Source organism: Lichenostomus cassidix, chromosome 6, assembly GCF_008360975.1.
Source record: "Lichenostomus cassidix isolate B80296 chromosome 6, HeHo_3.0, whole genome shotgun sequence".
NCBI lineage: Eukaryota > Metazoa > Chordata > Aves > Passeriformes > Meliphagidae > Lichenostomus > Lichenostomus cassidix.
In genome coordinates, this window is record NC_139487.1 from 29,633,091 (window position 1) to 29,655,635 (window position 22,545).

The 22,545-nt window shown below is 41.3% G+C and overlaps 1 protein-coding gene across 4 annotated transcripts in view; it reads right to left on the minus strand.

Moving 5' to 3' along the window:
* Positions 1–22,545, minus strand: part of JMJD1C (jumonji domain containing 1C) — a 158,660-nt gene that overhangs the window by 18,906 nt on the left and 117,209 nt on the right. For 3 of the 4 annotated variants that reach the window (XM_085064255.1, XM_085064256.1, XM_085064257.1), the window contains 9 exons: positions 19,201–19,306; positions 14,339–14,463; positions 12,941–13,084; positions 12,631–12,823; positions 10,877–12,543; positions 7,655–7,827; positions 5,142–7,348; positions 2,337–2,538; positions 417–631 (listed from right to left, as the gene is read on the minus strand). In XM_085064255.1, coding sequence (XP_084920381.1) covers positions 417–631; positions 2,337–2,538; positions 5,142–7,348; positions 7,655–7,827; positions 10,877–12,543; positions 12,631–12,823; positions 12,941–13,084; positions 14,339–14,463; positions 19,201–19,306 — 5,032 coding nt within the window. The remainder of the gene's footprint in view (positions 1–416; positions 632–2,336; positions 2,539–5,141; positions 7,349–7,654; positions 7,828–10,876; positions 12,544–12,630; positions 12,824–12,940; positions 13,085–14,338; positions 14,464–19,200; positions 19,307–22,545) is intronic. The other variant, XM_085064258.1, reaches the window with a different exon arrangement.

Here is a 22,545-nt window from a genome sequence, read left to right on the forward strand (position 1 = left end):
TGGGGGGGAGGAGGTGACAGAGTGAGCACATGCTCTGCGGGGCCCACGCTGCTCTGCTCCTCTCCTTTGTTTTGGGAAGGAGACACATCAAGAAACACACCATTTGTTGGCAGCAGCCAGTACCTGGCTCGCTGCAGGCCTTGGCTGGGAGCTGGCTGCTCTGGCTGGAGAGCTGGAGGCCAAGCTGGGAATGGAGGCTGCTCCAATCCCAACAGCAGCCTGGCCCCAGCCCCGGCCAGCCACCAGCACAGGGAGGGGGATGGGGCTGGCCCACTGAGGGAGGAACCCTTTCCAGCATGTCCTCTCAACGAGCAGCCTAGGAAAATCCAACAGCCAGGGGAAGACAGCCATGCAAAAGGAAGCAATGGTCCCCCAGAAAAACTGCAGAATGCTTGAGAACTTTGAGGGTTCCTTACCGTCTTTTTTCACCCAGGACATGGCTGTTTTCTCAGACGTTACCAACTGACAAAATTTATCCCCTATGATATCTAGAATGTATTTAGAAGTTTCTAGGTCCAGTTCATCATCTTCATAGTTTTCATGTGTCCATAAACTCAGTGCTTCATCATCATATTGATCAGGAGAGGAGAAACCATCTATCCTAACCACTCCATTCTTACTAAAAGATAACCTAAAAATGAGAACAGATAGTTTAACTACATATATCATGATACTCTGTGACTTCCACTTTACTTTCTACTTCATCTTGCTGCTTACATCTTACAACATGGAAGTTTTCTTTTCACCTTTACCATCCCTACAGTATTTTTTAATTCTAAAATAAATCCTACTGATGAAAATAGTTTCAATAGCTCAAATAAGGCAGCATGAAAACTAAAACTAACCTTTTAGGAAACTTTTTTGCATTCCATTCACTCATAATTCTCTCCCCTCTAGCGTTTATTACTCCTTTAAAACTGCAGACAGAAATTTTTTTTTAATTTTGGTCAAAGTTTGGTTCCACCTACTCCTCACTTTGAATTTTCAGAGTATCTGTGACTGCAGTCACTCCGTCTGACTCACATTTGATAGACTTTTGTATACCACTGCTCTCATACTGAGAAAACATGAGTGCAAACACTACATTTAAATTTTTCCAGGCAGAACAAATCACTAATAGAAGACAGTGTTTTTGTATCTGCTAAGCTCTGACCTTTAAAAGGCCTTCATGTTACCCTACCCAGTACTATTCCACTAACCCTGGCTATACTTAGCTTATTTTTAAGTAGTAACAATTAATTACTCCATCTTGCACAATACAGGATAAGTCATTATTCAGATGTGATTGTAACACTTAAGGAACCTAGGCCAGCAAAATAGTCCTGGATTTAGAAGTATCAAAAATGACATTCAGATATGTTTTCAAATGAACAAGATGAAATGATCAACTTTCAGCTACAACAACTTCCGACAAAAGTGTAAACTGCTTTTGCAATTCAAGCCCTACTATCTAAACACAATAAAAATAATTAAACTGCTGTAAAATTTACCACAATATAATAAAAACATTTACGTTTTTTAATTCCACAGTAGTTTTTTTAAATGTTGGCAAACCTTTATGTTCTCTCCTTTATACAGGGGGGAAAACCACCAAAACTCCAACTTTGCCACATTAGGAGGAAAATACTCTTACATAGCAGGTATTCAGAGTCCAACCTTGAAATGATTTCTATAAGTATATCAAGTCTTGTAACTGAAGATTCATTATAGAAAATGACACCAAACTTAGGGGACAGTTTCTTGTCCAGAATAAGTTGGATTGACAGCACAGTCCATACACAAAATAAAGCGGTTTTACCCTTTCTCGGCGCTTCCTGCACTACATGCACTACACTGCACCCCAGGAAACTTTCTTCCTTGTGAATTTTCCTTGATGGGCCATTAATTGTGAAAAAGGAGGTCACAACTCCTCTCTGTCCTCAGGAAACTCCCAGAAAACTTTGAGCAGCATTCCCACCATATACTGGCATAAGAACAATTACAAATAAATGCAACTCTGTGGTTGTACAACTTGTCCAGAAATACTGAAGCTTGTCTTTTGAAAATCCCACTTCAAATGTCAGACACCTGTGTAATGGTGATGTACTGTATTTTCTGCTTGCCTAAGGTACACTAGGCAGATGTTCTGATGTCTTTGCTATAAAAGCTTTAAACAGCGATGAAGTCAATCCACAAAAGAAATACAAATATAAATACTGTTAAATTAGATGCTGTCTTTTATCGGGCAGACTGACTGAGCCAGAAAAATCAGACACGCTTTCAAGTATGCCAGTCCTTCGTCAGTATTATTTTTAAAAGCTGAAACACAACATTATCAGGAAACTAGTCATACTTACCGCCGAAAGTAGTAAAATCTACAAAACACTGGTGAGTGAGTTGGTTCTTCTCCTTTCTTACTTCTTATTAACCTACATTCTCTGCATTTTTGCAAATTTGGTCCTATTTCAGAACAAGAATCATCCTGCAAAAAGGACTCTCCTGTTTGCTTCAGCTTCTTTACTTTGCGCCAATCTTTTAACACTGAGCGAGGTATACCAGCTGGAAAAGCAAGGAGAGTATCAGATGAGGTACTTGCACTGTACTGCTTACTCACAGATTACAGTCAAGATCAGTCAGCATTCAACATTTTTTTCAGGTACATTTGCTACCTGCATAACATATTTCATTTTTATTTCTATTTGCCTGTCTGTCAGCACCGAAGTCAAAAAGGCAAAGGTACCAACTGGAACTTACACAGGCAGGAGCATAGTTCAGTACCTGCTGAGCTCCCAAGACACTACATTTTCCCTTTTATTAGGTGTATCATTCACCAGATATTCTACTAAAACCATCTTCAGAATCTCATTCTGACAAAAAAAGCAAAAAAATACAATAGTGAAGAAAGGTTTGAACTCTGCTTCAAGTGAAGGTGTAGGCAAAAAAGGCCACAGTTTAATGAATACAGGCAAAACTTAAAAAAACCAACCCAAAGCCAAACTCCTACTCCTTTAAAACATTGTTTTTTGGAAGGTTACAAATGTGACTACAGAATAGCAGTTACAGTCACAGAATCCATTTACTCTCCATCTCGTCTGTTGGCTTTGCAAGGCCAAGCAGCATAATTCTGTTTGCGATACTGAAGTCAGCAGATCTGACACCAAGTAACAAGAGCAGCAAGTCTATTGAGTAATAAGTGCAATTTTCACACACAGGTTTTGAAACTGAACCCTGTTGTTATTTAACCAAGCTTTCATTTTAAGGAGCCTTGAAAGTGGCACCACTCTTATCTGCAGACAGACAGAAGTATCTGTCATTTCATCTACCACTACTCTTGAAAGTTCATGTCCTGTAAACAGGGATCTGATGTAGAATGATAAAGGGGTCAGGGTGCTAACTCTGCACTTGGTACCTGGGTTCAAATTGGTATTTTGCCAGAGATGATTTGTACAAACTTTGCAAGTGACAGACTGCCTATGCCTCAGTTTATGGCCTAGAAACTGCACTCCACACTCATCCAAGGCATGACAGCAACCAGATTAAAACCTGTTGAGTACAAACGGCCCAAGTACAGGTTTACTAGTCCAAAACTGTGTTTTCTGCCCTGGAAGCAGTGATCCTGGGTGTCATCTGGGAGCTGCTACACTTCAAGCTCTGTGGGTAGGCACTTGGAAGACCCCCAGCACTTGCAGGGCTGTGAAATGCCTTGCTTTGCAGGAGGGACCCTCACAGCCTGGAGCTCTGAGCACTCTGGCTAGCGCATGAGCTCCCAGGGCTTTCCAAAGCAGCATCAGGACAAAGCACTCCCCAACCCTGGCAGTATCCACATACCACCCATGCTGCAAAACTGCCACTGAGCCCCAGATCCTGAAGCCCAGTTAGTTATCTCTCCAGCCACCTACAGAGAACCCAGACCGCTGTTCCAAGGGAACTCAAGCTCCTCAAGGTCGACTATGGTTTTGTGTAAATCTTTGCGGAAAGTTCTTTTTGAAAGAAAAATTTCTGACCACCTCCCTCTGCAGAAATTTCCACCACCACAAAAAAACCTTTTGCAACAATACAAAGGTCACAAAGACGTAACATGTTAAATGTATATATTTACAGTTTACTTTAAGAAGTGAAGCTGTAGAAGATTTTACAGGCATATTCACCTTGATCTTCCCTTTACTTGGGGGCAGAAAGAAAAAGTAATACTATTACCGCTGGACCAAACATCCTGAATACCTGAGATGGACTACAACACTTCCAGCACGCAGTCCAATTCAGGGATCAAGCATTCTCAAATACCAGAAGAGTAACTTTATGCATCAGACAGTGAAAAGCCACAGAATGTAATTACAGGCAGCATTGCTCATTTTCTTGCTACCTGCACTTAAAAATTCTTACGAGAAGTAATTTAATGCTAGACTCTCATACTTGAGCAGACCAAAGACAAAAGAAGAGTCCTTGGAAAAGAATAAATTGGGATTAAAACTAAGGCAAGTTTTTAAATAAAATCCCGTATGTTGGCAGACCAGTTTCTCTTTTCAGATTAATCTGGTTACAATCTACTACATGTTACAGTATTATATTTAAATTGAAATTTGTATTTCCCTAAACTATTTTATTCCTTAAACAAGAGGGATGTTAACACCATGTACTACACATGCTAGTTAGGAGTGTGAAATGATTCTCCCTTAAACCTTTCATTAAATTAACCAAATCATAACAGAGTGGCATCAGGCTCTCAAGGAACTGCCTCTGGCTTTCTGATCAAAGGATGAATTATAGTTCAACAACTGAGAATCTTTCCCTCCAGCAGTGCTCTAAAAATAAATGCATTAGATCTTAAAATAAAAACCCCCAACATATATATATATATAGCTCAATAAAAGTGGTACCACTATATGCACCAGCCTGCTCAATTCTGATGGACAGCATAAACCGGTTTGTTTACTGCTTATTTTTAGGCCAAGAACCAGTTTGTTAACAGATATACAAAATGCTCTACTCCGTACACCAGGATATTTCAAATGGCCTCAAGACAGAAAAATCTGGACCTCCTCATTTACACAGGCATGCTTTTTAGCTCTTTTCCCAGCTATCGTGCATGACAAACCCGCCAGGATTAACAGTGTTGGACTTCACACTCGTCTGTGACTTCCAAATCAGATTAATATACTCACTGCTGTTATTGCCACTCTGTAACTTCAGCTTGCTTTTTTCTTTGGCGCTCCTGCTAAGAACACCATTTGGTTTCACTTCTTCCTCAGTATCACCCTTTTTTTTCTGCAAATCATTTTGTTTCTTTTTGTAAGTTGGCTTGGGCTGCCGTTTAGTCCTTTGCTCTGACTTGCTCTCGCTTTCATCAGAGTCGCCACTTTCAGAGCCAGACTCGTAAGTTCGTTTTCCTTTTCTCCTTGGGTGCTTATCTTCCTTCACAAACTTATCTGCCAAGATTTTGCTATCTATGTTATTTTGCAAATCATTTGATGTAGAAGCTATTAAATTGACAGTACACGGCTTAATAATTTCTGAAACACTGTTCCCTGAATTCTCTTTTTTATTAGTGTTTTTATCTTCCTCTGAATGCCTTGTTAGCCAAGCCTTTTTCAGTTTAGTGTGGTAGTTTGGCTGACTTGTCTGGGAAGTTTGCCCAGTGCCTACAGAGTTCGCTTTGTTTATTGTATTACAGACGATAGCACTGTCTAGGGAGAGAGAGGTTGAAAATGTCTGATTTTTCACAGAGTTGGACTCAGTCTCACTGGTGTTACTACTTTTAAACTGAGCCGCAGCCAACGCTGCCTTGTGCTTTTTCAAATGGACAAAGTCGGTAGAGGTGGAGAACCCCGAGCTGGGCTGAGCAGCGCTGCCTGTGCTGCCAGCAGCGGATGTAACCGGAGCTGGAGTGCTGACCTTGCACTCCTGGGGCTTCGCCGCCGCCTGGCCAGCCGCGCGGGGGGCTGTGCACTCCTGCGGCGCGCAGGACACGGTGCTCGACAGAGAGTAAGTCACTTCGGAGCTACCCCGGCTCGACACGCTGGTAGTCGTTGCTGCTGATGCGGTGACATCCGTTTTGGTGCTGCAGATGATAGTTGTGGTAGGGGTGGCAGCACGAGGAATGCTGCCTTGCGAGACAGCTGGAAATTTCTTTTCATACTGTGTGCGAGCACTGTCTGAGTTCATATTTGGCAGAATGATTCTTCCAGTCTCCCTGGCTTCCGCTGTTTTCAGGCAATCTGCTTGATTTGTCACAGCTGAAGATCTCTCACTAACTCGATCTCTGGAAGCAGACTGCATTACTGGTACACTCTCGTGTTTTGTACTAGAAGGAGGACGCACAATAACAGATGCTGTAGCGGACTGAGACTTTCCACTCACTCTTTCACTCTGCCAATCCACTTTTTCGTTATTTGGGGCATTATTAGACTTCCATATTTCTGATAAATTCTGTTCAGAAGTGCCCTTGTAAACAGTTTGAGCTTCCTTGGGCTCAGGTACTAAAGTTGGCGGTTTCTGTAACTCCTGTATTTTGCCACCACCAGCATTAACGGGCTGAACAGGGGTTAGAGTTGGAGGTGAAAGGCTGCTATAGCTGCTCTCCTTCTTCTCCAGGTTTTGGTGCACAGGAGGGTGAAACACAGGAGCCCTATGCAAAGCAGGCATACTCCGGAGTGTATTTGAAGATGAGACTGACAACTGAGTAGGGCTCCTGCTGTCACTTCTGAAAGAATTTACAGAGTGAGACTGCACCGACTGTGAAAGCTGCTCGGGTACCCTGCTTGTAGAGCCTTCGCTCTCTGGTTGGTGCTTAATTAAAGGTGGAGGTTTTGAAAGGGAAGAAATGTAGGAGGGAAGAGCCTGGGGACTAGCTGCTGTTGAAGGACAATTAGTTTGCTTATCAACATATGCACCAGAAGCTTCCTTTGATGGGTACGATCTCGGTGGTTCATTTACTACACTGTTAGACAAGGTAGTGAAATAGTTACTCTGTGGCAAACTCTGTGGAACCGAATGTTTCATTTTATACAGTTCTGACACAGAGCGTTCAGCATCTTTGTCGTATTTTACTGAATGGCTTTTGGGACTTGAAGATAAGGATGCTACCCTGGAGTAGTTCTCTCTCTCTCCCTCCAGTGCCTTTATTTTAGCTGTAAAAGGAGCAACTTCAATACTTTCTTGGAGTATCCGTCTGTGTTCTTCTTTGTATTTGCTCAGCCGTTCCCCAGTCTCCTGCGGTGGCCTTGGCAGCTGGTTCAGCATTGGATCTGCATAATGCCTGTGCATATGGCTCTCCTTTGCGGCCTGAGTTCTGCTCTGCTCCAGCTCGCTCTTCACTGGCGCAGTGGTAACAGAACGCAAAGGTTCAACAAACGCTTTTCTCTCCAGTTCCCTGTTTGAAAAAAGGTTAAGCACACAGGTTAGTCTGCAGATAGTAGTGTGCTAGACGGAAGACCTTTCTTCCCATGCCCTGAACAAAGTTATCTATTAACACAAAATAAACTTTTCTCTATATTAAGTACAATTTTCAGAAGTCTTCAAACGACTCATGAACTCAAGTACCATTCCAAGTCAACACACTGACAAGCCTGCGTCCACCACAGGCACCCAGGTCTGTAAAAAAAGTAAAAGGAAGCTAAAAGGCAACATCACTTGATGAAATACACCCCCTCACAACAGAGTTCAACAGCAAACTTACTCTTTGCGATGCTCTACGATACTTTTGGACAAGGGTGGGCTGGAATGCGTGGTCAGTTTGAGAGGCCGATGGGGATCTGCACTGGATGGTCGCACAGGAATGTGACTCAGTAAACCAAGGCTGTCAGCTGAGGTCACCGGGGTGGGCTGGTGTAACCAGGGGCTGGGAGTATTCTGTTGACACCAACCAAAATGAAAAATAAAATCAGATTTCAAAATAATCATGGGACCAAGAGAGTCACTCTACCAAGTCCTACCAATGACCAGTGATATATTTCAGTATCAAATCAGACAGTAAATAAAATTTAACATTATAAGTCACTTTTTTGGTCAACTGAAGCACATGATTGTACTTGCCCTGGACTTGCAGCATACAAAACAGTTTACACATTTCAGAAGCATTCTTAGAACCATTTAATTTTCACGTACTCAGGATGAGCAGTTAATTCTAGAACAGCATCTCAAGCTCATCAAAATTAACAAACCAAGGACAACATTTAAATTCAGTTAATAGTAAAAAGACCATTCCCTCTTCAAAGAATGGCAAGAAGTATTTCTCTAAAAACACAAATATGGCCTGATATTTCAGGAAGCAATTTTATCTCCAGCTTTATGACAAATCTCAATAAAAGGGATGTAAGTATCCCTTTCCTGGATTGCTCCTCTCTTCCCCCAGCCAGATGATTAAGTATGGTAATCCTAATCAATCTGCCTTATTTAGCCAGGCATTTTTATCTGGCATCATCATCATCATCACCACACTATAAAATGATAAATGTACACACCTGCCACACTGTGCAGCATGGCAAACACACAGTGCACCCAGTTTTATGCTGTGTACCTAAACACTCCAAAGGTGGGCCTCCTTATTTTAACACACTGCTCAACACTTAATTTATGAAACTACTTTTTCATCCACTACTTTCTTAGGTTTCTGTTTTCTTATCTTTTCTGAAACTTGCAGAAAAGAAAAAGAGCAGCTCTCTCTCTCTCTCTCTCCTCTACTTACGAGACCTGCTTACGGGAAGTGCACGCAGTGGAGTGGAAAAGCAGGACACCCTGTTCAAGTGGGGCTCAAGTACTGGGGACAAGCCAAGAAGGGACTGGGGACAAGAGTGAGCTCTCACGTGCACCCCGAAGCCTCGTGGGGCTGGTGCATCCCCACCTTCTTCCCCTCCTACGCTCCTCACCAGTCCATCCGCATCCATCTCTTAGACTTGGCAACTCCCAGTTGGGAACTGCTGCAGAAGGGGAGCCAAGAGCTCTCATGACACAGAATAGATCTGCAGGTGCTACAAAGCTACAACTTTGAAGTTACGATTTCTGTATTTTTGAATATTTAAAGCAGCCACTTGGGTCGTGCTCACAGTTTTAGTGCCACATTTCCTAGGCCAGGAGTTCCCATGCTGTGGTGAGTTCCCACGAACAGCCTGTAAACTGCATTAAAGTATTATGCAAAGAAGGCCCAACACCTTCTCCCTAGAGGAGCTGGGGAACATCTGTCTGAGCAACAAGCATTGCTCAAAGAGCTTCATGACTCTACCTGCAACCACCTACAGCTCAGCCCAAACGGGAGCTGCCACAGCCACCCAGGGACAGCAGGGAAAGGTGGGCTTGGGGCACGCTTCCTTCAGCTCAGTGACATGGCTCAGCCCTGAGCCAAGGGTGGATGCTGCTGCTGCTGCTGCTCTTACAGCTGAAACACAAATCCCTTGCTGTGTGGGCATTGCGGCATGCATGCAAACCGACCTTGGAAACGCCCATTCTGGGTTTCTAAGATCTATTTTAAAAAGGCCTCCAGTGCGAGAGCCAGAAGACAAGTCACCACAAGACAATTGCCACATATCAACATAATTAAAAAGCTACGTGCCTCAGTATGCAGGGCTGCATACTTCAGGCAGCCAAAGTGAAAACAACGTCTATCGTAAGTTCTTTAAAACGGACTTCTCTATGGGGTGGAGCAGGCAGCAACATGAAAAGATAAATCCACCTATCGTTTTCTCTTAGGCTTTTCTTCACTGCTGCATTTTGATTTTATCATATTTTAGATCAAACTTACTTCATATTACAAGGCCAACTCAAACTGACTGTTTTGGGAAAGACTTAGCCACAATGGTTTGGCTTTTCTCAAGAACGAATCTGGGAAGGAATAGCCTTCCCCACGATGAAAAAGAAAAAAACCAAAAATCTTTCTAACCATTCAGAACGCCAAGCTTTGACACAAAGGCTTACAATTTGGCAGAAGGACCACTGTCAGCGACATGCCTTTTGTGGTCCCTGTGAAAATCTGCCCAAATTAGGCCAAGTTGAAAGCCTCTAAAGATCGGTATGCACATGCTCAGTGGAGGTTTGATTGAAGCTGGCAGCAAAGCTCTCCAAAGTTTCTGTCTGCACTACACATGCTTCATCTTACACTATTCCTCTGAGGTGCCTGCAATGAGCATGCCATATCCCAAGCCTCCAGGAGCTGAGAAAACTTTTCCTGTAATTGCCACGTCTGCCTGCCAAACCCTGCCGCCACACTGGGCGCTAGGCTGAAAAACACAAACCATTTCTTCTGAGACTTCAGTGGTTACACTCAGCAAACAGACAGAGGAATCACCCTGACTTGAATACAGAGGAGTAGAAAGCAGATGGGAAGGCAGGGATGTGTGTCAACAGGAACAGAAGGGGAGAAAAAGATACGCCAAGAAAGGGTACACAGATAGGTGTAAAGACAAGAGAAATGGGTGTACAGTGCATAAAAGATTTATAAATGCAGAAGTATTTCTCTTCAGAACTTCCCACTGGATAAAGTACTTACTCCTTCCTTCTCAGTCTTTCACCATTATTGAGTGAGCATGCACAAAATTTCACTATGAAGACTACTGTCCCACCTCTCCTAGTATTTCACATATGCAGTTTGAGGTAGCAAATATTTACCCTGTGGACTTGAGTTCCCACACCAGCTGGTTGACCTCACTTTTAGTCATAAACTAAAATCAAACATTACATCTTTCTTTAGAATTCTTAGGAAATCAAGGTCTGGAAGAACTCCCTACGCACATCCACCATGAGACAGTGGTTACTACTGTAGTTCCATTCTAGTTCTCTGCCTACTCAAAAACCCCACCATCACAGTACACTCAGTGTGACACAAACTACCACATCTGTACCCAGGAAACCACTGCTGGAAGACACCAGGCCCAGTTAAATAAATCAATAAGAAAGGATCTCAACTTACCCTTCTCAAGGAAGCCTCTGCATTAACAGGAGTTTCTGGGTGGACCCATTTGGAGGAGGGCAGACCGAGTCCTGAGTAAGCATGTGTTCCATTTGGATACTGCCAAATAATTGGATAAAGCCCTAGCTGATTATAGGAAGCAGAAGGATGAGCTTGTCCAAGAAGATGTGGAGACTGGTGTTGTAACATCTGTTGCTGCTGCTGGTGCGCTAATGCCAAATGGCTTAAGCTGCTAGCATGAGCAGTCTCTAGTCGCGGGTGGGCACCCAGCAAGGAGGCAGCAGGCACTCCGGGCAACACTGCGGGAAGTAGATGAGGGTGATGAACAGAATGGTGAGATGCGCTACTAAGGGGGTGAGTGTTAATAGCGGACAAGGGAGCCTGAGCTGAAGACCCAGCGAGCAGATGGGATGAACCAGTTAATGCAGGATGATGAGCGTTTGGATTTAAACAGGTTCGGTGGGATGAGGAATGCAGAGGATAATTATGCTGATGCAAATAAGGTGAAATGTGATTAGTTCCTGTTTCTTGTCCGATCAGAGTGGGGTCCCTGTATACTGTGAAATGTTCATTCTTGTCAATGATAAGAGGACTCTTAGTAGCTTCTAGAGCACTAACTCTAGCTGGAACTGGATGAAAACTAGACCTAGGCAAATCATGATCAGTTTTATTGGCTGACCTTGTTAATCCAGTAGCGTGGCTGTTTTGGGAACTAACCTTAGACTTCACAGTATCGGAAGATTGGGTGAATTTAGGCTTAACATCAGGTGACTTTGTTTTAGGATGATCAACTGAAGCACTAGATTTTGACTTCACAGAATCGGGGACTGGACTTTGTTTACGCAGTTTACTCTCTTCTGCTACAGAAGCTACATTTAATGAAGACATAAACGAGCCATACTGCACTTTTTCAGAATTTAAGTGTTCATTTACCGGTAATGTTTTTACAACCCCAGGTTGTATCAAATCCGTTTTAACAACACTGCTAACCCAACTTTGATCAGCTTCCTGTTTTCTTGCTTCAAGGAAATTTGCATTTGAAAACTGCTGCTTTAAATCACTGCTGTGAGATTCTATTTTCTGAACTGTTTGCAAACCAAAGGTACTTGCAGCATTATCCTGGTTCTCCTTTTCAGAGTTGTTTTTATTAGTAACATCAACAACACATTTTGGAGTAGGAGGTCTGGGTAAAAACTGCTCATTTTTTAACTCCACAGTATGATGTTTTTCTGCATTACACTCTTGAACATGTGGATCCTTGGCATTCTGCTCAAAAAGTGTTGGCTGCTCTGCTGCATGGAGTGAAGATTTCTCCTGCTGATCCAAGACTGACGACTTCAGTCTTTCTGTCTCTTCATGGTTTTTATCCTGCTGTACTTCATCCCATGGAGACCGTCTCTCTGTTAGTGTCTGTTCCACTCCCTCAGCAGTTTGGGATTTTCCTTCTTCTCCATTTATCTTTGAAGTGTTCTTGCTTTTTAACTCATTTTCTGAATTTTGTTCCGAGGATGAATCTGTTAATCTTTTATTTGAAATTTCCGAGTCACTGCTTTCAGAATAATCTGAGATATTGTCTGTCCGCAGTCTCTTCATATTTAATTTTTTTTCATCCTCTTCAGGTTTTCTTCTTTTACTAAGAAAGTGTTTATTTTTGGTTTTGGGGTTTTCTGCAAAAGATAAAAACATGTCTATCACATTTTCAGTCTAATACAGTTTTAGGATGCTCTCCCTCCCTTTCCATTAACTGCTTTTACCTCCTCGACCGATATAATCGTATCTTTCGTCTTTCATCTTCTCTTCATCAGGCATGCTGCTATCAGAGCCTTTCCTCTTATTTGGCCGAGTATTCCTCTGTTGCTGGTGCTGGTGAGAATTCTGTTTTGGTGCTGCAGTTTGGGAATTCATTGCTGGTCTGGGACTATTTGCTTGTGCACGTGTATAATGACCCTAAAAATAATTTTTTATTAATGGACTTCAATGCAATGTTAATTAGTGTCTTTAAACATGTATTTTTAACATTCGCAATATACGAAAATATTTAGGTAAAAAGATAAATGTATCTACGTGAACTGTGTTGCTGTTCTGGTTGGAACGAGACCGTCGGCGTGAAGTGATGCCAATATTTTCACCTTTCAACAAAGAGTGAACAACATCATCTAGAAAGGTCATCTGAACCATAGAAGGATCAACATTCTGAGGTTCTAACACCTGGTTAATGTAAAAAAAAAAAAAGAAGAAGAGAGAAAATAACAATCCACAGATGTTCAGACAATGCCCAATCTGTATTTTCTGTATCAGCGTTCACCAGTCTATTTTGTGTGCTGCAGACTAATCAGAGAAAAGCTTACTTAATCCTGACAAGCAGAACTGACATATGACACAACAAATGCTGGGAACAGTGTCAAACCAAAGCAAATGTGTCTTTACATGTCACTGCAAAAACAACTTTTCTTAAAAGGCAAAAGTACCCCACCACAAATTCCTTCTCCCTTCACTGACCTGCAAATTTGAGATTTAATGAGTTATTCATAGAATAAACCCTAAGTAGTAATTACAACATAGAAATATTTTATAAAATTCATTTAATATACTATAAATTATACTGCAGAAGCACATTACAGTACTGCTTCCAAGTGAAGCAAAACTGCTACAAGAAGAGAACCAAAATAACTGGAGAGCAGAACTCTTAAAACTGCTGAGCGTTACTAGTGAGAAATATTTCATGAAGTAGGAAATGCTAACCAGATCTTCAGAGAATATGGCCCAGCAAAAAAAATAACATTTGGGAAATATTAATTCGAGCAAATTAAGGGAAATAATTTATTTGCGTAATAGACTAGTCTTAAATTTTTATTGTCACACATGGTTTTGTCAGTCATTTCAAGGCAGATGGGTCATTCACTCTATTACTATTGAATCATTACTCTACTCTCCTGAAATAGAATTCATTACTGCCATTAAAAGTACCAGTATTAATTCTTTTTGTAACATCAGATTCTGAAATAAAACTAAAACCCACCATGACAAATACAAATTAGGGCTGCACTAAATGCTTAATTCAATAAACTGCAGAAAGTGACTATTTCAATTGCTTGGAAAAAGTAATCATTACTGCAGTGCTCAAGGATTTCATCCTTGTGAGAAGAAATTCTCAACAGAGCAGACAGGGAAGACCAGTTCTTCAAACTGGATTGCTTCATTTCAAAGGCTTCACCAGTCAAATAGCAAGAGCAGAAAAAACTGTAGGACTGGTATTAATCATATTACTGCACAAACGCTCAGCTACAGGAGGATTTAACTGCTAGTCCAATGCAGTTGTGCTGTAGTTTCACTGCAGTCATACCCTCACCCTGCTGCAACTGAACCAACTCGGTGTTTCTGAGTTCCACCACCAAACAATTAGAACCTCCCAAGGCTTAGTTTACTTGCAGCTTGTTTTCTGAGTATCATCCATCAACTCACCTGGTCATTCATAACCACCATAGTGCGGGTGAAGAGATCATGGTGAGTGATGATGCCAGTGAACCACTGGGTGGCAGAATCCTGTCTGTACACTCTCACCCTATAACCATTTAAGGAGTACGGACCTTTGGAAGGGGAAGAAATAAAAAAGCCATTGAGGAATACAGGGGAAAAAAAAAAAAAGGCGTACATGGATTTTCCTGCCTTTTTTTTTTTAAGCTTCACAGCAAACATCTAGTGCACGTGGCATGGACAGCTAACCACAGATTCAGGAAGACATTTTGAAATGCAAATGATACATGTAAGTATGCTTTAAGTTAATTCTGCTAACATTTTCAACATACAATTTTCTTATCTAACTAAATCCTTCTGCAACCACGATGACACATGATGGGAAAATTCCTCCCTACGAACAGCAACCACAGAAAAGTAATCTGAAAGGCTAGAAAGTGGCAGCAGCAGGTTATACATAAGCTATTTAACAGGCTAGTCACATGCACAGATGCTTCGCTGGCGAAAAGATTTACATCTTGGTGGTTAGACTCTGCATCTGCCAAGTCTTTCCCGTAAGTGACCACGGAGTTTCTCTCCCTTACAACAGGCAAAAAGGCAGCTGAATGATCCCATGCCTGCTATGGCCACACAGAACACTTAAGCATACACATGCTATGAAGACTTCAGCTCCTGTTCTTAGACACACCAAATCCAAAGAAACCTCATACATTTTGCAAAGCTCAGTTTAATTTACCTCCAAAGCCCATGGAGATGGGGAGCTAGTATGATACAGTACCTATTTTACAGTTTGTTTCAAGACCCAGAAATCAAGATATAACAACTTTACTCATGTTCAGTGTCTCACTTGATCACTGGAACTTTTAAGTTTCATTGCACTTGGTATTTATATAGCATTTTGTATGACCAAGCAACACTGCCACCAAGTTCAGTTCCAGCTGTGTGGGTTTTGCTACTTCCGCAATCAAACCCCAGGTCCCAGGTCAGGCAAACAGGAAGGGAGGAAAAACTAGTCAGTGACAACCTACAAACAGCCTAACTTCAGTGATTTAAGAGTGCTCAGTTGCTGAACCGCACAGGCAAGGCCAGAATTCCCCCGTCTCTCTTAAAGATCATTTTTTCCAAGCCCTGCCCAGTACATTAAGCAAGCTCAAACATCTGCAGCAAACAGGCCAGAGACCTCACAGGTGACAGCTTTCTCTAGTAAAAAAAATATCCACAATCACACAACTGGGTCTATTACACCCTCTGCATGTGACAGTATGCTACTGTAAGGACTATTTTTAATATCAATATTTGAGAGATCAAGAGAAGTGCAAAAGCAGTAATTATTTCCAAGTGGTCTCTTGAAATACTTTTTGCATGTGACTACCTTGTTTTTACGACCAGCTGGGAAGAGAAACACCACCCCATGGTACCCTCCTTACCCCCAACCACATCATTCATGGCACAACTGAAACTTTGAGACCTCTTGAACCCCCTGAGCCACCAGCCTTAAGTCCTGCCTTGAGTATGTTTCCAGCAGCACAGACAAGGGCCAGAAGTGTGCCAGCACAAGCACTGCCAATCACAGGTACATATGGGCAGCAAAAAAGGAAGAATCTACAAGCTTATGTCTCACATTTCTGGTCTTGGACCAGAAGGGGCTCCCATGGGGACACATTTCCTGATGGCTTCTCTCCAACCCTGACTGCATATGCCCTGCAAAATCCCTCCAGCTCAGCTCCCACACTTCTGACTGCCTGACCCATCCACATTCTCCACATCTTGAACTTTTAATGGTTGTCCCAAAGCTCTGCCTTGTTCAGAGTCTCAGTAAAATTTTGCCTGTGTCTCTCCATACAAATTTGCCATTCCTACTTTCCTAACTGAGCTCCTCCTCTCTTGCATCCTACTGCTAACTGCACAATGATTTTCAGTCTCTTGCATAAGCAGAAGCAGTCTCTCCCCAGCTTGTCTCATTTTAGCATTAATATGATTCCAGGCCACTGGCTTCCAAGTCCTTTCCCCCAGTCTTCTCAGCTTACAACCTCCATCCTTCCTTCTCCAACAGCTTCCAGCTTCTCCTATACTCTCCTGCACTGAGCCAATGCCAATTTCTTTCCTTACTCCTTGTTCTAATCTGTGTCTGTCCTTCATCCCAGCTGTTACCCTATCTATTTTTAAAAGAGAGTTTATCTACCTTTTAGAACAGTGGGTTGGGTTTTTATCTTACATGCTGATGGGGTGACAGGAAGAAGAAGGAAGATTAAACTGCAGTCACACGACACAGGCCAGCTCAGCTCCAGCCCAGCCCAGCCACAAGCAGCCATTACAGGAAAAGCCTGGCTTTGTCTCCAGACCCTGGCTGAATCACACTCAGTTACACATTGTTGAAACAGCCTGGGCAGTACTATGAGGAAATATGTTCAGGGCTGAAGCACACTCAGTGTTTCAAGAGGATTATTATACACGCAGCCTGAGACTGTAATGATAAAAAAACTAATAGGAAGAAAGAAATCAAGTATTTTAATTGTTAAAAACCAAAGACACTTTACTATTTTCCTTGAACCGGTTTTATTTGTCCCAAAAGCTTTCAACTTGGCCAAGTTTGGGAGGAGTTTGATTTTTTTTTAAACAAGGAATAAACTACTTTCCTGCCAAAGCTACAATCTCTACTGCAAAGCATGCTGCTGTGACTGCAGCCCAAAGGAAAGGCTAAATAGGCCAATTTTTAAGTCTCATTCTTGTAAATAATTGGACTGATTTTGACTAAAATTCTCCCTCCTCAAATTGGCACGTTTCTTTTCAAACATTTGGAACCAGATTTTAATGCTTCTATCTGACCCCCCTCTTTCTTCAGATAAACTGTTTTAATGGCAAGAGTCAAAGAAGAAAATACTAAGTTATGATATGAAGGTTTCAGCATCACAGAAAACAAGGAAAAAGCTGGATCCTAAAAATGTTGCAGAGGATGAAGTAAGAGAATATGGTAACAACCTTAACAGATGCATCTAGACAAGGGAGAACTGAAAACGTAGCTTAAATTGCAGAAAACAAGGAAATGGTGATGGAAAAGGTGAAGTAAACCAGAGAAGAGAGAGGAGGAGAAAAGAAGAGAGCATGACCAGATTACAGCAGCTAGCAGTGCCAGAGGGCTGTCCGTAAGCCATGGGAAGGTCTGTGCCAACGTAAAGTCTGCGTGACCAGGAGCAGATTACATGCTGAGACAATGTGACAGCAGCCTCTGCTGGCTGACCACCATCCCATGGGGCTGAGGTGGGGGCACTGCCAAGGCCCTCCTCAGGAAGTACGTGTCTCCTCAGGTCACATCAATCACATCAGGGGAACAAGTGGACCTACAGCTTCTCCATAGATGAGGACAGCTAGCCTTCAAGGACATTGGCATTAGATTTGTATCATCTACAATACTCTTCATCTATGCACTTCTAAGCACAGAAACGTCTGTTTGAGAACTTACATCTACAGAGATAAAAATGCAGTTCCTGGGATGATGGGACATAAATGAGTTGCACGGATGATGGGTTGGCAGTCTCGTTTAGATGACTATTTCAATACTGCTGGAGCTTTGCTCAACTATTGATTCTGTACCAGAGTACAGAGAGGCTTTTACAATGGCCTTATTATTGTTACTCTAATGAAACACAATAAACAAGCCCAATTTTAGTTTCCTTTTCATATAGCCTTAACTCAATTTTACATCACCTCTCAATCCAGTTTTGTCTGCAAATTTCATCAACAGACTACTAACTTGTATTGCATTTGAGGATATCAAAGTAAAATCTAAAATGACTAACACCAACATACCAACTTATTATCTACACAATTCTACATGTTGCTTTTTTTCAGCATCCTTTTTCTGTGGCCCATAAGAATAATCACATCTAGTCAAATGAGAAACTCCACAGAATGAAAAACCCAACGTTTTTTACTGTAACTTTAATATTATACTTACCATACTCCTTTGGTCTTCTGATCTTGGTTTTATCAAAGAGACTAGACAGCAAGGAAACCTCAGAACCATCCTTAAAATATCTCATTGTTTACAGCTTTCCTCCCAATATTCATTTACTAAATGACTTCTTAAGCATTTTTTTTCTGAAGCTGCTTGCCTGCTTGCCTGGGGATTTTAGCCCAGACCCACAGAGGTTGGTTTCTGCCTCCTAGTAATAGGAACTCCTCTGCAGAGCTTCCTGAAACTTAATGAATATACTGCAAATGCATACAATATTTCTACTACCAGCATGATGGTACCAAAATAATTTCTTTGAATTCATACTAGTTTTCTTGTCGTTTGTATGTCCAGTGTAGATATTAATGCACACAGCTTTTCTGCAACCTTCCAGCATTAGAATTGAGTTACAAATCATAACTTATTTGAAAAGCACTTTTCAGTCAGGGGGTGAGGGTGTGGGGTGGGGATCTGAAAATATTCTTCATCTGTGACAGAACTGTGAAGAACTACAAGCACAGACAGATATCTGAGAAGTTATCACACATTAACACTAACAGAGCACAGAACAGTTTTAAACATGCCAAAATGTGTGTGGATGCCATTCATACACACTTATTTTCACAACAAACTTCATAAATTATCTATGTTCAGACTAATGACATTCAGCTTTTGCTGTAATCACTAAAACATCAAACAAGTTAAGAACAGTCTGGAGCAGTCACCAACAGCTTCTTACACAGTCTTGTTTTTTTGAATTAATACTTCCAAAAAATAACTTCCAAGCTAGAAATATATTCTCCATTATATCACAAATGCTATGGGATGAGTCCCACACAAGTAATGGCCTTAAACTAGCTACACACAATATAAATAACACAATTTCCCACATAATTACCTTGCATAAAAATCTCCTGAACCTTTTGTTCCTTTACCCAGGCTTTTACCTCCTCATGTAACTGCGGGTTATCCCTGAGAACTGGGTTTAGACTGTCTACGTCGTCCTAAAGTAGAGATTAAAAAAAGAACCATATGTTATGTTTACTTGTAACATTTTTGTTTATTTTCCTACATGTATTTTAAAATGCAATATTAAGTAGTTAGATGCTAATTTTACTGATTGCCTACAAATCCCTGTGCTATTTTTAGAAAAAGCTTTAAAGCATAACATAGTGCTAGAAGTTATTTCATGGGAACACGGTATGTCAGATCCCACATGTGGCCAGACTTGTAAGCTATTAATAGGATCACACTTTCATAAATACTGTCTTACTACAAGCTAAAAATGCCCTCTAAAGACTTAAATGTTTACAGGTATGCACAAAGAACTGTTTAAATAATTATTAATTTTTTTAAAAATCTGTTTTCCATATCTGTTAAATTTAACATGGACATATTGAACATAAACATAGATATAAAACCCACAAATATAATGCATAAGCAGTATTTTAAGAGAAACAAGCATTCTGGGAGAAACACCATCACTGATTTTCAAATATGTTGGCTTTTGTTAACAAGGAAGTTTCAAATAAGACGTGTTTTAATTTTTATTATAATCAGTTCTCTTAGAAAAGATTCTTTTTCACTATTTGGTAGGATATCATCTGGGAAATTAAGATATATTCAGTGGCTCTGTCTTTCTAAAAGGAAAAAAATTAGGCACAGAATCTGGTTCATATCGTTGCAAGCATGGCTTAAATCACTATTCACCTCTAGACTCCTAGAACACCTATTTCTCTACTTCAGAGCAAACTTGCTATTTCTGTCTTTGAGGCTGTGGCAGAGAAAAAAGGCCTGGTGGCTCCTCATGCAGAAGATGGCCTTGGAAATCCGTGAGCGGCAGCAACATTCATTTATACCACGAGAACTCCAGACAGCTAGAATAATGAGTGCAATTCTCCACATACAAAATGTAGAATGTTTTATCAGTACTGCAGCTGAGATCAAGCAATTTCTTTCCTTGATCTCCAACAAGTTCCTTGATGTTTCACAATTTATTACGAAGAGCTCCAGCCACAGAACACAAAGATACAAGCAACACCCAGTGAATTGTGCATTGCTGCCAGGCCCTCCAGTGACACAAGCAATTGCCCTCTATTCATCTGGGTAAGATTATTCTCACTAACCCACTGATCACAGGATATCCATTTCCAATTCAAAATTCACTTCCTGACACTTGGAGATTTGCTGTGCTCCACTATGGAGAATGCATCAATGCTTTGGTTATTAGAGAAAATTGCTCTCTCTCTCCTTATGCTGTTGCAAAGGATATGGCCCTGCATCCAGAAGAAACGGTCAAGATGACTGTTTTAGTACATGGAAATTGGAACAGAGTGAAAGTGAAGGAAGATCAACAGGACCTCTACCACAAGGTTCAGAACACCAACCAGGTAAGTATGCTGCTAGCATTACTAGAAGCACAAGAGGGTCACAACTAAAATTTATTCAAGGATGGCCTCTCCTGAGGCAATTTAAAAAAAGAGTATTAGCTATTCTGTCTACTTGTGCAAATCCATTTTTGCATTGATCCTCCATACAGAAGCACCGCCTCAACTGGAAAGAGGGAATGATTTGCCAGGGGAACACAGCAGATCCTGGAACTGGAGCTGTGTAATGATCAATCATCTGTCCTCCTTCCCATGCACTCTCTTTCACAGCAGCTGCAAGATATTCCTGCACCAAAAACTTCCCTGCTCAGATCCACAAGCACTAGATCTAAGCAACACACTGAGGATTGCAATACTGACTTTGGCTGGCTTACAAACGCAGTTAAAATGTGCAGATCTTGTACATTTTGAATAACTCCTTCAGGCCCATCTAAGAAAACCTGTATCTTCATTTTAAGACTACACATCGATTATGTACCATGAAGTCAAACCCATTACTCTTAACATTACACTATTTTCATGAGTTCTTTACACAAAGTTTTTGAGTCTTTATGTCATCTTAAGTCACTTTTGATTTATTTCCTGAAGGCAAAACACACACTGCTTTTTTTTAAGATTTCACATCCTTCCTAAGCATCTTGGCCTTCTTTGAACTTGACACGGAAGATATTGCCTATCCTACATATAGTACATTTGAACCACTATCCCCTATTCAGAGCCATGACATCAGCACCTTTGGCTGAGAATGCTCCATGTGAACACTCAGAAAAGGAGACTGCAAAGTCCATTTTGTACTTACTTCCTCACTCTTAGAGATGAGCTCATCTTTCTACAAGATGAACTACAAAAGGCACAAGTTAGGTCAAAGACCCATTACACTAACTGCATGCAAGTATGACTGGGATTATGTAGACGGTATCAGAGAGAGCCCAGAGTTTCTAAATATAAACACAATACACATTTAAACTATCAATCACAGGGTAGGGGAGAAGATACTAATAGAGTAAATTTCTGAAATCTCAAAACTTCTTTTGTGTACATGTATCTATGAAAAAATGTGTGTGCCCTAACTAACCCTTTTCCATCTTTAGTCTTAAATCTGAACATCTAAAACCCAGGAAATTAATTGCATAATGTGTTAAACTGTATGGCAGTGGCCTTAACCACACTATTCGAGTACACATCACAAACTTGGGCAAAAGCAGGGAGGACAAGACACAAGGCTGATGACTTGCAGTCTATTCCCTAGTTTAGCACTGAAGACAAGCAGATGACTCTGCAGTTCCCAGTTCTTTTCCTTTCCCTGTGTTTATATCGCTCAAGGAACAACTGCTGTCTACAGATTTGAACCTTGGCAATTGTAACCTTCAGTTTTCCTCTCCTTCTTGGTTGAGGCAGCATGATCGACTGATTAGCCTCCAGAAGATTTAAATGCCCTGCATGATTTTCCTCCAGACTTTTCCTCATTTGAAAGTAGTTTTACAAACAAAAGTAAGTATGGTACTTTCTCCTAGACTAGTTTTTCCACAAGTCCTGGAATACCTCCTCCAGAAGGATGTTAATTCTGGTTTGAAACCCTTATGCAAATCAGGATGCAAATCAGATAAATGGGACTGCTATATTCTTCTTCAGATCTACTGTAGGAAGCTCTTTATGTACTTCAAGTGGCAGTGCCCATTGCTCCACAAATGACTGTATGCAACTCTGGGAAGAAGACAAAGGGCGTATGGGCTAGAAAAATATGGTTTAGATAATCGCTCCTGCCCTTCTGGAAAACAGTCACATGAGGCAATGTGACTAGCAGAAGCTTGCCAATCTATGACAAGTTTTTTACATCTTTGCTGATATTCTTCCTT